General features: G+C 50.0%; 2 protein-coding genes across 3 annotated transcripts in view; one reads left to right on the top strand and one right to left on the bottom strand.

The window, feature by feature from the left end:
• The window catches only part of CTNNA2 (catenin alpha 2), a 2570005-nt gene that overhangs the window by 1402137 nt on the left and 1154664 nt on the right, over positions 1 to 13204 (top strand). The gene's annotated exons all lie outside the window — the stretch shown is intronic.
• On the bottom strand, positions 4647 to 7844 carry LRRTM1 (leucine rich repeat transmembrane neuronal 1). Its single transcript, XM_069204661.1, has one exon. The coding sequence runs from the start codon at positions 6557 to 6559 to the stop codon at positions 5006 to 5008; it is 1554 nt and encodes a 517-aa protein (XP_069060762.1). The 5' UTR covers positions 6560 to 7844; the 3' UTR covers positions 4647 to 5005.

Genomic DNA, 13204 nt, shown 5'->3' with positions numbered 1-13204 from the left:
TACACCCTTGATACTAGTCCATGTACCTTACACCTCGGTGTTGGCACTATACTGAACACATCCTCAGAATGCACACTCGGTGATGGACATCAAGGGACAGACAAGCCGAAGTCCAAGAGGTGGACATTCTATAAGTGGACTACTCAGCCTTTAGACATGGTGTCCTTCCAACCTAGGGCACAGGTCTTAAAAATAAAAGTGATGGGGGAACTAACCAAGTTAGGCAGTATGCAAGTGACATCATGGCACGTGACATCACAGAGCTTGAGATCACGGCGTTTGACATTGCACGTAGCATCACAGGAACTGGCTTCACAACCCGTGACCTCATAGGAAGTGACATCACAAGAAGTGACATCAGATCTTAAGACATCACACATATGTTTAGCAGGCCCATCATGGGTACAGTTGACGGCATTACAATATTTAACAAATGAGATTTTGCGTCTGGGTTGTGTCAAAAAAGTGACCCAACCCTGACGCAAAATCTGGGTCTCAGTTCATATTTTTATTTTCTAAAACCCCGCCACAAAGAAATCGGAAATAAGGAGAAATGTGAAAGTAAATCTGTTATGTTTAATTGGTTGCAACATCTGCATTTTTTAAATATCTTATGGGGTTAAGAGTTGCTGCAGAGACCTTTGCCTGCCAGCTAAATATCAGGGAATAATAATAGGGGTAAGATAACTCTGGAGGATAACATATTTGCTGGAGAGATTTGTGTTTTGTCTCGTCCCAGTTTTGAATCAAAGTTGCATGGAGTTTAATATGTCTACTGCAAAACACATTATGTAAAACACCAATAACAGATTTGTATTTTATGTATATGAGTAAGTGGGTTACTGCTTTTAAACGGATTCTTTTGCTACTTGCAGTTTATAAATCAGAATCCCTCTAATATAGCACATCTATCTATGCCTGACCTGTGGCTCCTACACCTTGTAACCCTCACTGTTTTATGAATCACATCCTTCTCACTGACTTACACACAGATGATTTAGTGTCAATTTGTAATGTGTATGTGTGAAATAAAGTGCTCAGATACCCCGCATTGGGACGAGTAGCTCTACAAAAGAAATCAAACAAAATACTGGGACAGACAAACACAGCTGACATTCTTACAGAGCATGCACATCCATTCTATGAAGGGGCTGAACCAAAACAAACTTGTGCCTGTGGAGTGACAAGCTGTATGCCTTTGTTTCTTCTCCATTACATTTAGGTGTGATGCTCCAAGGAAAGGAGGCCTATTAGCTCTTTAACTTTGGCCTTCGTTATGGGCCCAGCTAGTAAGCCCCCTCCTCCCTGCATGTCCCTGCTCAGAACAAAAGCAGACAACAAGGGGCTGCTGAATGTGTCCCAGTGTCTGAAAATTACAGCGGGAAAAGTCTAGCACATTTTGGTGGGGGCCAGCCTCTTGGCAGAGTAGACCCCATCTAACCAGGAGTACCCTTGACTTGAGCCCTGTTCCTACTGCCGGGGGTGAGTGCCCCCCAACAGCAGCGGGCCCATCCTCGGAAGGATGCCTCTCCGAGCTGTCTGGGTACTAGCAGCGGGCATATCTGGGGTCTCTACGAAGCCAAGGGGCCCCTCTCCATCTAAGGCAGCTGGTCCGTTTAGAAACACCATAACCCGCCTGGTGCAATATGTTCATCTAGAGGGGAGGGCGCCCTGAAGTATGTACTGGGCTTCCATTGCAGCATTAGGGGTGGGGGGAGCTCTCTAAAGTCGCCATGCCCATCCTACAGTAAATTATTCAGCTTGCGAAGGAGGGAGCTCTCGGCACTCACACGACATCTGACGCGTACACTGCCCTTCTGCAACAACAAGCCTTTCTTTTTTTTTGTGGGGGGGGAGATCATACTGATCTTTTCTGATTGAGGGGGCTCTTTTAGAAGAGGACACAGCAGCATGTCCGTCTTGAGGGGGAGGCGCTCTCTAAAGTGCCAAGTGCTTGAGAGCGCCAAGAGTCTCTCTGCAGCAACAGGTCATTTTTGGATGGGTCTGCAGGGGCCAGTGCACTTCACGCAGCACGCCGTCTCTAATGACGTCCGCTCTTTTTATCGCCCTAACACATCACATACGTGGACTGAAGTAGGGGCGGTGGGATGTAGCGCCCAGAGTGGCCATAGAGCACGTCGTTTTACTGAGGGGAGGTTTGACAGTGCCTGATGCCTTTCAACGGCATGTGTAAAAACAGAGGGGAGGGCTCTACAGCGCTCCACGACATATGTAGAGGCTGATAGGTGGGGAGGTTGCAAAGCCCAGTGTCACCCCACAATTTATGCTAGGCTGAAGAAGGGAGGGGGCGCAACTCAGCGCAGCCCTACAAGATATCAATAGACGGGGGCAGGGAGGAGGAGGAGGTATAGTGTGCGCGAAGTCTTTCAAGAGCACATGTAAATATTCGGGGGGGGGGGGCTTAACGACATGCGTAGCGGCTGATGAGTGGGGAGTCTGCAAAGCCCAGTGTCGCCCCGAGACTGGAGGGGCGGGGGCTGCAACGCTCAATGCAGCCGTACAACGTAGAATGAGGTCGGCGGGTCAGCGTACCCTTGGTCCTCCTGCAACATACGTAAGGACCTGCCGTTGTACTCCTACAGCACACGTAAAGACGAGCCCGTTGTACTCCTACAGCACACGTACACGTAAAGACGAGCCCGTTGTACTCCTACAGCACACGTACACGTAAAGACGAGCCCGTTGTACTCCTACAGCACACGTACACGTAAAGACGAGCCCGTTGTACTCCTACAGCATATGTAAAGACGTGACCCTTGTACTCACTGAATGGAGGGCTCCACAATATATGCAATGTCGCCCTACAACATATCTAAAGGTGTGTTGGGGTCCACAGGGTCCGCTGCCCCCCTGCATCAAGCAATACCGTAGTCGGGCTAGAGCGCAGTTTTACTGCCTCGTCTCGACCTGCAGGTCGGTGGGGGGCCGTGTCACCCCACTGTCTGTGATTAGGCTGTGGGGGTTCTCTGGTGACTGCTCAGTGCCGGCCCCACCATTGAAGGGCAGGGCGCGGGTGCCCTCTGAGGTACCATGTCGTACTAAAGCAAACGAGTAGGCTGTTGGGTGAGGGTCCTGACTGCGCCCAGTGCCTGCTCCGAGCAGGCCTGCCTGAGGAAACTGCCAGATTACACCCGCCATTTCACTTCGGAGACACTGCCGGACGTTAAATTGCTTTCTCCGCGTCACTGCCCTGTGGCAACCAGAGCGTGTGCCCTGGCACGATTATCAGAACGTGGAACCAGGAGCATCACCCATGCGGATGAAATGATGGTCCTTCAGAAGTTGAAACCAGGAGTATCACCCATGCGGATGAAATGATGGTCCTTCAGAAGTTGAAACCAGGAGTATCACCCACGCGGATGAAATGATGATCCTTCAGAAGGTGAAACCAGGAGCATCACCCACGCAGATGAAATGATGATACTTCAGAAGGTGAAACCAGGAGCATCCCCCACGCAGATGAAATGATGAGCCTTCACAAGGTGAAACCAGGAGCATCCCCCACGCAGATGAAATGATGAGCCTTCACAAGGTGAAACCAGGAGCATCACCCACGCAGATGAAATGATGAGCCTTCACAAGGTGAAACCAGGAGCATCACCCATGCGGATGAAAGGATGGTCCTTCTGAAGGTGAAACCAGGAGCACCACCCACACCTATGCAATGATGATCCTTCAGAAGGTGAAACCAGGAGCATCGCCCACAAGCATCACCCACACCGATGAAATGATGATCCTTTAGAAGGAGAAACCAGGAGTATCACCCACACGGATGGAATGATGGTCCTTCTGAATGTGAAATGAGAAGCAGCACCCCACCCCCATATGAAAGGATGGTCCTTCACCATGTGGAATCGAGGTGTTTGTTCACCAATCCGTTTTTTTGTTTGTTTTTTTACATTTTTTGAGTATCTCGAAACATTGATAGAACCTCCAGAAAACTCTTAGAAATCCGTTAGTATAGTAGGCTAATGGATCTGGGTGACTCGGCTTCTCATCCTCTCTGAGGCTAATGACATGCTTGCCTCAGAGTTTGAGAACTATAACACGTCTTCTTAAAGCGCCTAGACTTGATTTGGTGGCAGGCGCGTACTTTAGTAATAACAGTGACAAAAGGGACGTTGACTTATCCTAGTTACGGAGACCACACTGGCACACGAACCACAGAAACATGAAATGCTCGGTCACGGAAGGGAAAACGAGCCACGCCAACCTCATTTCTGAGGGCCCAGCCATAAACATGCATTACTTGTGTTATTTGCAGCGCCACTGTCTTCAGTTTCGTGGCAGGTTCATGGCGCTACAAATAAGAAGTGTTGAATAATCCAGTCCAACCGAGCAATAGTATCGACCTCAAGCATTAAATGCTCGATTGTCCCCAACGGAATCGAATTTGTTACTCGCAAGTCACTTCTAGCGCGCTGAAGCACGTGCTTTGACCGACTGGGCCACCGCAGAGCAAGAACCTGATTCCGCAAAGCTTCTAATAAAACATCTCTCTCCACAAGCTACCTGCTGTTCTCTATCTGCCCATTGCTACATAAGTGTCACCTTTCACACCATGACACGCACTAGGAGGCCTAATTGTGTCTACTTCGAACATTTAGTGTACACCACTCTGAACATTCTGTAAATAACTTTTTTTTTATTTTAAACAATGAAGTTTACAAAAAACAATGTGGTACCTTCTCTGTCCACCCTTGTGTTCCTGAACACTCACAGATCTTCGAAAGCGGGTGGGATGGATGGGGGGGGTGGGGGTATCATTATGACATTTTGTTGTAAGAGTTACTGTCCTGAAAATTTTAAGACACGATAAAGCTAAAATATCCAAGTCTTCCAGACAAAATTTTCTCACATTTACTTCGCCATGAAATGCCTCAAAATTCATCGGAAAGCGCAACAAATCCCAAAATCCGGGAGCCCGGCCTGCGGCCACTGTCATTTGGTTGCCCACGTGCTTAAACCGCCCCCGAGGCCAGGATCACACCTCGCACTCGCGGGCCGGCTGCTGGTGGCAGGTGCACGAGCCATACTCGTTGATGATGACCAGGGCCCCCTCGATGTGGTTGGGCTTGTAGTCCACGTAGTACTCCTGGGCCGACATGGCGGCCATTTGGTGCATGGTCTGTTTCTGCTTCTGCTTCCGGCGCTGGGCCACGAAGCACTGCCGGAGGTGCCGCAGGCCGGCCGGGAAGCACTTCCAGGACACATAGAGCACCAGCACCACGATGAGGAAGGAGAAGATGAGGGCCATGGTGCCGGTGACCACCTTGTGGATCTGTACCGTGTTCTCCGAGGGCTCCGAGGGCAGGGTCACCGTCACCAGGCCCGTGGTCCTCTCCACCTCCATGTCCTGCACGTCGTTGCTTATGATGTTGGTGGGGCCGGAGCTGGAGGTCTTGTTGGGCGCTGGGGGGTCCACGCGGGTCGGGTCGGCGGATTCCTCACACAGGTGGAAGGCGAAGACGGCGTCCAGGACGTCCTCGCCTTGCGCGTAATCGGGGCTGGCGCAGAGCAGGCTGTTGTCCGAGCGGCCCTGGAAGCGGCTCAGCCAGGAGGCCAGTGCGCACACGTTGCGGCTGCAGTCCCAGATGTTCCCGGACAAGCTGATGCTGGTCAGCGACTTCCAGGAGGCCAGGATCCGCGGGTCGATGTGGCTCAGGCGGTTGGAGTCGAGCTGCAGGGTTTCCAGGTGAGGCACGGCCTCGAAGACGTGTGGCTCGATGTACTCGATCTCGTTGCCCGAGAGGTCAAGCTTCTCGAGCCTCCAAACGAAGTCCAGGGTGTTGACGACGATGACGGCCTTGTTCCTGCGCAGGCAGAGCGAGTGCAGGGACAGCAGGCGCGGAAAGTGTGCCAGGTTCACCTTGACCAGGTCATTGTGCTCCAGGTGCAGCTCGGTGAGCTTGAAGAGGCCGGCGAAGGAGTTGCGCGCCAGGCTCTTGAGCTGGTTGTAACCCAAGTCCAGGAACTTGAGGCTGCGGCAGTCCTGAAAGATGCGCACGGGCACGAATTGCAGCGAGTTGGAGCGGAGGTGCAGGGTGGTGAGCTTGCGCAGGCCGTGGAAGAGGTCCGGCTCCAGGGCCTGCAGCAGGTTGTAGGACAGGTCCACGCTGCGCAGGTTGGGCATGGTCCGGAAGGTGCTGTTGGGCAGGTGCGTGAGCCGGTTGGAGCTGAGGGTCAGCTCCTTGACCCTGCGCAGCCGCTGGAAGGCGCTGCCCTCCACCGAGCTGATGTGGTTGTGGTCCAGGTAGAGCCAGGTGAGCTGCGCCAGCCCCGTGAACTGTCCGTCACGCAGCTCCGGGAGGCTGTTGTAGCGCAGGGACAAGCCCAGCACCCCGGACAGATTCTGGGGCATCTCGGTGAAGTTCAGGGACTCGCAGTAAAGGAGCCTCCCGTCGCAGCGGCACAGCCGGGGGCAGCCGGCGCTCACCAGGGGGGCGAGCTTCAGCAAGACCCCCAGCGTGCACAAGATCCACCCAGGGGGCTTCCTCAGCAACCAGTTTAAGCAGAGACCCAGGAGGAGGAAATCCATTAGCGACTATAGTTCCACGTTGGCTCGAGAATGTCCATTGAGTCTATTTTTCCCGCGGAAAAAAAATCCTACATCATATTTCGTGAGTAAATAGCGCAGTCCCGGAGGGTGTGAGAGCCCTGCTGCACGGAAAGTTCACAACATAAACGGGGTAAAAATGGCACGGCTTGTTTTGTTCATGTTAGATGTTGTCACAGAAAAAAAAATCTGCAACACAATTTTACTAATAAATACAGGTGAAAAATCCTCCTTTTCGAATGAGTTCAAATAATAAAATGTCTTACCCACCCTTTTTCCCAGAGTGTGACAAGCTCCATTCAGCTGCCTCCTTTGTGCGCAGCTAATTGTATGCAGGGCTTAAAAGACCCTTCTGTGCTGGCAAAGCAGTCCCTTTGGCAGCGTGGGCAAGACTAGGCAGCTCCGGGTGCCTCCTGGAAGAGACGGGGCCGTCGATTCTCCACGGCGCTGCAGTGTATCCGGAAGCTGCAAGTGACCCAAGTCCAGCCACTCTGCCTTCCCCTGTCCCTGGTCCTCCGCTGCCTCTGCCAGTCGCCCCAGCTACTCTGCAGTCACTGGCCCAGCGTCCTGGGTGTGGGAAACCCCAGCCCCTTCTGCTCGTACCTCTCAGGGACCGGCAGATCACCCCGTGCGGTTTATATCCAAGACGCGCAAGTTTCACCAGTGCGCGCTGTGGAGGTGGCCGTCTTCATCCTCTCTCTGCGCCGTCTGCGCTCTGTCCGCCTCCCCTAGCGGTTCTTAAGTCAATAGCACAGATGCCTATGTGGCAGAGACCCCCAGATCTGTTGACACCTGTCCGTCCAGAAGCGGCTAAATCTCCACGGCGCCGGCGAATCCAAGATGCGCAATTTTCCTGAGCTCGCGCCGGAGGTGGCTCACCTCATCCCGCTCTGCCGCTCACTCTGTCCACCTCCCTCCCTCTCTGCAGTCAATAGCACAGCTCCCTGGGTGGCAGGAAACCCACAGCCCTCTGCTAATGGCTCCCCCAGGACCCGGCAGCCCTCTGATACGCGTTTAGTGCCAGCACGGAGGACCATCGACCGGCGCAACCTTGTCCTCCTCAGCCGGAGCGGTGCCTCCAAGCGCGGTCCCCGGGCGGCTGGGGAGGGCTGGCTCTCCCATGCCTCGGTCGCCTGCCTGCCTCGTTAGGTGATGCTGAGGGGGTGCAGGGGGTGGGAGGGAGAGGCTGAGCCCTCCTCTCAGCGGAATCTGTGCTGCTGCCGGAGCCTGCAGAGGCGCCCTGCGCTCACTAAAACTCCTCACGATCCCTCACTGCCTCGCGCAGACACGCGCAGATGGGAAGGGGTGGCGCAAGGGGGAGGAAAAAAAATCCCAACATTTTTAGCCATCCGGGGAAGTAATATATGTTCACTGCTGATGGAATTGAAAATGCTTTAAGCTGCAGCTTGCTCAAAAACACATCCAGCAGCAGCGAGACGTTGCGGGAGGAAGGGGACGCAGCAACCAATTTCTTTGGCGCTGTTTGGGCTTGTTGATGCCGAATTTAAGAGACTGCTCGCGGTGGAGACGAGGAAGCACGCGCATCGCGTCTTGGGGCGCTAGAAAACGCTTCGTCGCCAGTGTGCCATTTCGAAGTTGATTGTTTTTGCATTTATGGTGACATGCTGCTCATTAATACAATTTCTTCAAAATTGTGCAGGCTCTTTTCTCTGGTGCAAATTGCCTTTCTCCCAAAGCAGATTGTTCGATTTTTACTTGTATTATTATTTTTAGTATTATAAGTATTCACAGTTGTTTGACTTTGTAGTCGTCGTTTTACTATGCAGTTGATTTTAATGCCAAACATTCTGCTTTCTGGTAGGGTACAGTGATGTTACAGGTGCACGAGCTTGTGACACGTCACACCTGTAGTTCTTGGTGTATGATCAGAGTAGTCGCCCCCCATCTTCCTGCAAAGTGAGAACAGTTTAACCGAAGGGCTCCACGTATGTTACATTTTGGTTGGAAAGAATTTGTGCGCAATGAGGCACTTTTTCAGCAGCCGAAGTGTTTTTTTTTGGGTCCGTTTTTTCCGCCTAAAAGACAATCATTCGGCCGAGAGCCGAGAGTTTTTCTCGACAGAAAAATGCACGTTTCACAGTCTCCCACCACTTGTTTATTCATCCTGCAACTTATTTCAGCATAATCCTTCCCCGGCTGCCGTCAATACAGTTAAACGGGCATTTCCGCCACCCACTCCCCTGTGTCGCGCGCACCCTGGGCCGCAAGGATTTCTTGGTGGGGGAGGTGGAGGGGTGTTCCTCCCCTTTCTCGGTCTTTTCAAACGTGGGTGTTTGGTGAGAAACCATCCCAGAGAAGGTTGGCTCATCCCTTTTGCGAGAGGAGAGGAATGGTTTCATGGTACTTAATCATGAGGTACCCAGGGCGGAAGTGGATGCCCCTCTTTTTCCCAAATGATTGAAATGCTGCCCAGCCAATTAGCAGTGTGCTTCTGAAAAAGCCTGAAAGGGGATGTCTAATTGATACTTGGCGTGCGGCCCCCGTGCCCCAATCTCACCCAGCCATGAGGTAAACACCCAGTGCAAGGCCAGATGAAGGGGAGGCCGGTCTTACACCACACCACTAGAAAGAACTGCGTGCTGTCCCGGAACCAGAGGATCCGAAATCTAATTCCAGCTCTTCCATTGACTGGAGAGTGTGATCCTTTGCAAACCTCTGTTATGTCCCCAGTTTCAGACCTACGGCTGCTTGCATTTGCTGTGCTCAGAAAAAGGTTAACTGCGAAGATATGTGAAGTTGGGCTTTTGCATTTACAGCGGGGAGCGAAAAACATACGTGGAGCGGTGCGCGGGGTCTCTTCCCATGGGGGGAGGGGGAGAGGGGGAGAATTCGGACACCGAGGACTGGAGGGTGCTTGACACATTCGCAGGTTCCGGAATTAGCTTTAGAAAGGGGGGTGAACCAGCATTTCACCGAGGGAGTGTAGGGGTGCCTGTTTAGGGATTCGGGGTTGGAACATGCCCAATGTTCTTTTGATAACCAGCAGATGCGTTAACCTCCCAAGGGCATATTCCATCTAACTGTACTCCATTTAAATACAATAATGGTGAATAATATACTATTATTCACAATTAATGTATTAAAATTTGACAAAAAACAAAGAGAGTGCAGCCCCAACTGACGTCCGTAAGGGCGAGCTGTCACTGTCTTCCTGGCACTGAATTTGCTACGTCTAAGGGCAGGCGTGGCAAAGGCAGTGGCAGGGGTCGCAAGGGGCAAGTCAGGAGTTGCAGCTGCAACTGCTTCTAATTTAGATAGTGCCACCACCATGCCACTGAGTGGAGCTGTTATTGATCACAAAGTGGTGAATCACTTTCTTCTGTTGCTCCACTTTGACCCTCCTCTGAAGGAAACTGGTGATGCCACCCAAGCAATACATTGTGCAAACTTTGATACATTTCTTACTGGTGGAGTAGGGAAAACTTGCAAACTTCTACCCTGCGCTTGAAATGGAAAAATAGAAGTGTGCGAGGGAGGGGCTCCTCCGTTAGGGGAAAGGAGCGTCCCCCCCCCCTCCCCCCCACCACCAGCAGCAGCAGGAGCTAAAAACCTTTCAAAACAAAACGAAAGGGGAGGGGCCATGGAGGTGATGAGCATGGAGGGGAGTGCACAGAGCACTCCCCTCAGTGCGCATATATGTTTGTCCAGCCGTCTCGGCTGTCCAAACACACAAGCGCACAAGGGTTCTCTCCAACCCGGCACTATGTAGCTGAGTTGGAGCGAGCCTGCACAGGCTCCCAGTCTACGTTGGAGCACCAAGCCAGGGCACTCCAGCCAATCATAACGCTGTTCTGAGCAGCGTCATGATTGACGCAGGGCAGGCTGGGAGCCTATGCCTGGAGTGTGATGGCGGCGACGCTGGAGCAGCGCGGCGGCGAGGTAAGTAAGGTTTTTTTTAATTAATGTATTTTTTTTTGTTTTTTTGTTTTGCCTCCCTCCGCCCTGCCCTGCCACAATAGAGAGTAGCCACCTGCGACTGAGTGTGGGTACCCTATAACACAGTACCTGCTAGTTACGGAGAAATAGTGGTATTCTTCAATTAAAAGTATTGCACTTCTGCTGCGAAGTGCAGGTACTCTCTCACTCAAAATAAAAAAGTGCAGGCACTCCAAACTGGTTAGTACTGGCCCATTGAAAGCACTGCTTCTACTTACAATTTGTGTTAGGTCTTAGGTCATCTTGAAACTATTTGATTGCACACTTTTCCCACCATGGACACGTGTGGCACAGAAATTAGTCTTTCTACCTCTGTGGCAACTTAAGAAAAACAAGCAATGATGGCATTGCCAGTGCCTTAATTCTAAGAGGCAATATAGAAATATTTACTTTCACCCACACTCAAGTGGTCCTCGGTGGTCTACAGGTGCCATGTTTTGAAGGTTTAGCTCTAGGCTAGTATCCTTTGTTCATGACTGAGAGGAGATGCAAACTTTGTCTTGACCGCCTCCCATCTAAATATAGTTCCTGCCCTGCAGGGCTCCATATAATTCAACATTGTCCTCTATTTCCAATCTCGAGACAGTAGAACCACTGACCTGTATCATCATTTATTTGGATTTGCATTCAAAATTTTGTTTCTCTGGTCCCCTTATTTTTCATAGGTCAGATTTAAAGCAAGTCCTATCAGCATCTAGGCAGGGTTCTTGCCAATAAGCTATTACATTTTGGCGACATGATTACTGGTTTCATTTGAAACCAAAATGTATTTTTTGAATATGTCACTCCAAGTACAAAAGCAGTACTTTTTGTTTATTTTCCTGCTGGTGAAGCATGTTCATGTCATCAGTGATCATGCATGGACTACCATAGTACCCAAAAATATGAATAATATTTAGAAATAGTATGCAGCAAATGTAAATAATTAGTTACTAAGCTCAACCACAGCATTGTGCATGTAAGAAATTGGGGTATAGGTTGAGGGAGTTGAAAACCCTTCTCAAGCAACAACCACAATTCTTGTCAGGGTGAATCACAAAGGTCTCTAAATTAACCTGTGCTTAACCCTCTGGTATCTTGGCAGAGAAGCAGTCAGACTTAACTTAACGGCAATGTGCAAAGTAGTAATGCAGCACACAAACATCAATAAAGTCAAAACACAACACAAGAAAAATCCCAAACCAATTTAGAAAAAATAGAGTACATTTTACCAAATAAAATGATACTAGAATTACAAAGTAGGACCAGATATATGCAGTTTCAATGTTTTAAGAAAGTATAGCACCTTAAACCACGAAGCACCACTCACGGTCTTCTGATCATGCAAGACCTACAGAAAGTCACAAGCACAGGCTGACCTCGATAGAAGGTGGGCCGTATTTAGGGACTAGGTAAGTCTCACTGAAAAAGTTACATTCTCCAAGTCCTGCACAAAGGGTCCAGTTCATGGTGGAGGAGGCTGCAACAAGAATGGAGAGCATTTTAGATCATTGTCACCGTAGCACGAAGAGGAGGCTTGGTGTTGCGGATGGTCGTCTCTGTAGCGCAGTGGTCGGGCCGTGCATTGCAGGTGGCCATTGCTGGAGCTTCGCAACGACGGTCATCGTGGGCTATCTTTGCTATAGCATAACAAGCAGATCTCGCACTTCCAGTCATTGCTGGCGGTTGCTGTAGCGTGAAGAGTTGGGTTCACCGGACCATTGTGTAGGCAGTCAATAAGGATGCAAAGTGTGGGCATGAATGGGCTCATTCAGGTCTGGTAATTAACAATGACTCAAACCTTGAAAGAGAATTAGAACATTGCAATGTTGGTAGTGCCACTGAAGTAAGTTGAATGACTCTGCCCAGCTCTAATGGCAGGTAGCAATGAGACATGGGCAGAGTTTTAATTATGCTGACAAAGCTTAATTCATTCATGAATATCATATCATGGAAAATGCATATAAAGTTTCATAAAATCTTGTTTATGTAATTGTGTGAAATTGTTTGCATCACCGAGACACATTAATGAAGAAAATGTCTTGCAGAGAGATATTTCATGCTCAAACTATTCTTCTGCTGGTACAGTACTAGACAAAGTGACCTTTTGCATGAAAGAAGTCACATGAGATACCCACAAACCACAATTCACTCTAAAAGCTTAATTAAAAAAAAACTTTTATAGAAGTTTGGAAAATGTCTTAAAAATGTGAATTTGTATACCCCTAGTGAAGACCTTCTTCTTCAGCATTTCAAATATAATATTGCTTTCTTCCTGCTTAATTTAGAAAATTCCACCCCTAGTGGATGTAATGTTTTATTTGCAGTAGAGCCCTTATGCCTTTCAATATACCAGCTGCTATAGGCACTCTCCTTCATTAATAATTTTATCTGCGCCTAGGGCCTACAACTGAACAAACTGGCGCATCGATCACGATGCACCAATTTGCTTGCGCCACCCTGTGCCCCCCTAACAACACCATGGTAGTGCTGTATTTACAATACAATCCACCGTGGCACTCGTTAACACAGCTGCGTCAGATTTTCAGATGCAGTTGTGGCACATTGCTAGTGTAAAAAAGGTTGAAGCTAGTCCAGGAAAGCTCGGGGAGGCCCATATAAAACAGCCTAGCTTCACTTTAATGCCTGCCCTTGAACAGGCGTTAAGAAATGACACTAGAATGACACAGT

This window comes from Pleurodeles waltl, chromosome 1_2 (genome assembly GCF_031143425.1).
Source record: "Pleurodeles waltl isolate 20211129_DDA chromosome 1_2, aPleWal1.hap1.20221129, whole genome shotgun sequence".
In the NCBI taxonomy this organism is placed as follows: Eukaryota; Metazoa; Chordata; class Amphibia; order Caudata; family Salamandridae; genus Pleurodeles; species Pleurodeles waltl.
This window is presented reverse-complemented; position numbering and strand designations above follow the sequence as displayed.

Bases quoted from the DNA above. Each gene is read 5' to 3' on its own strand.
- LRRTM1 (XM_069204661.1), bottom strand. From the start codon at position 6,559: ATGGATTTCCTCCTCCTGGGTCTCTGCTTAAACTGGTTGCTGAGGAAG.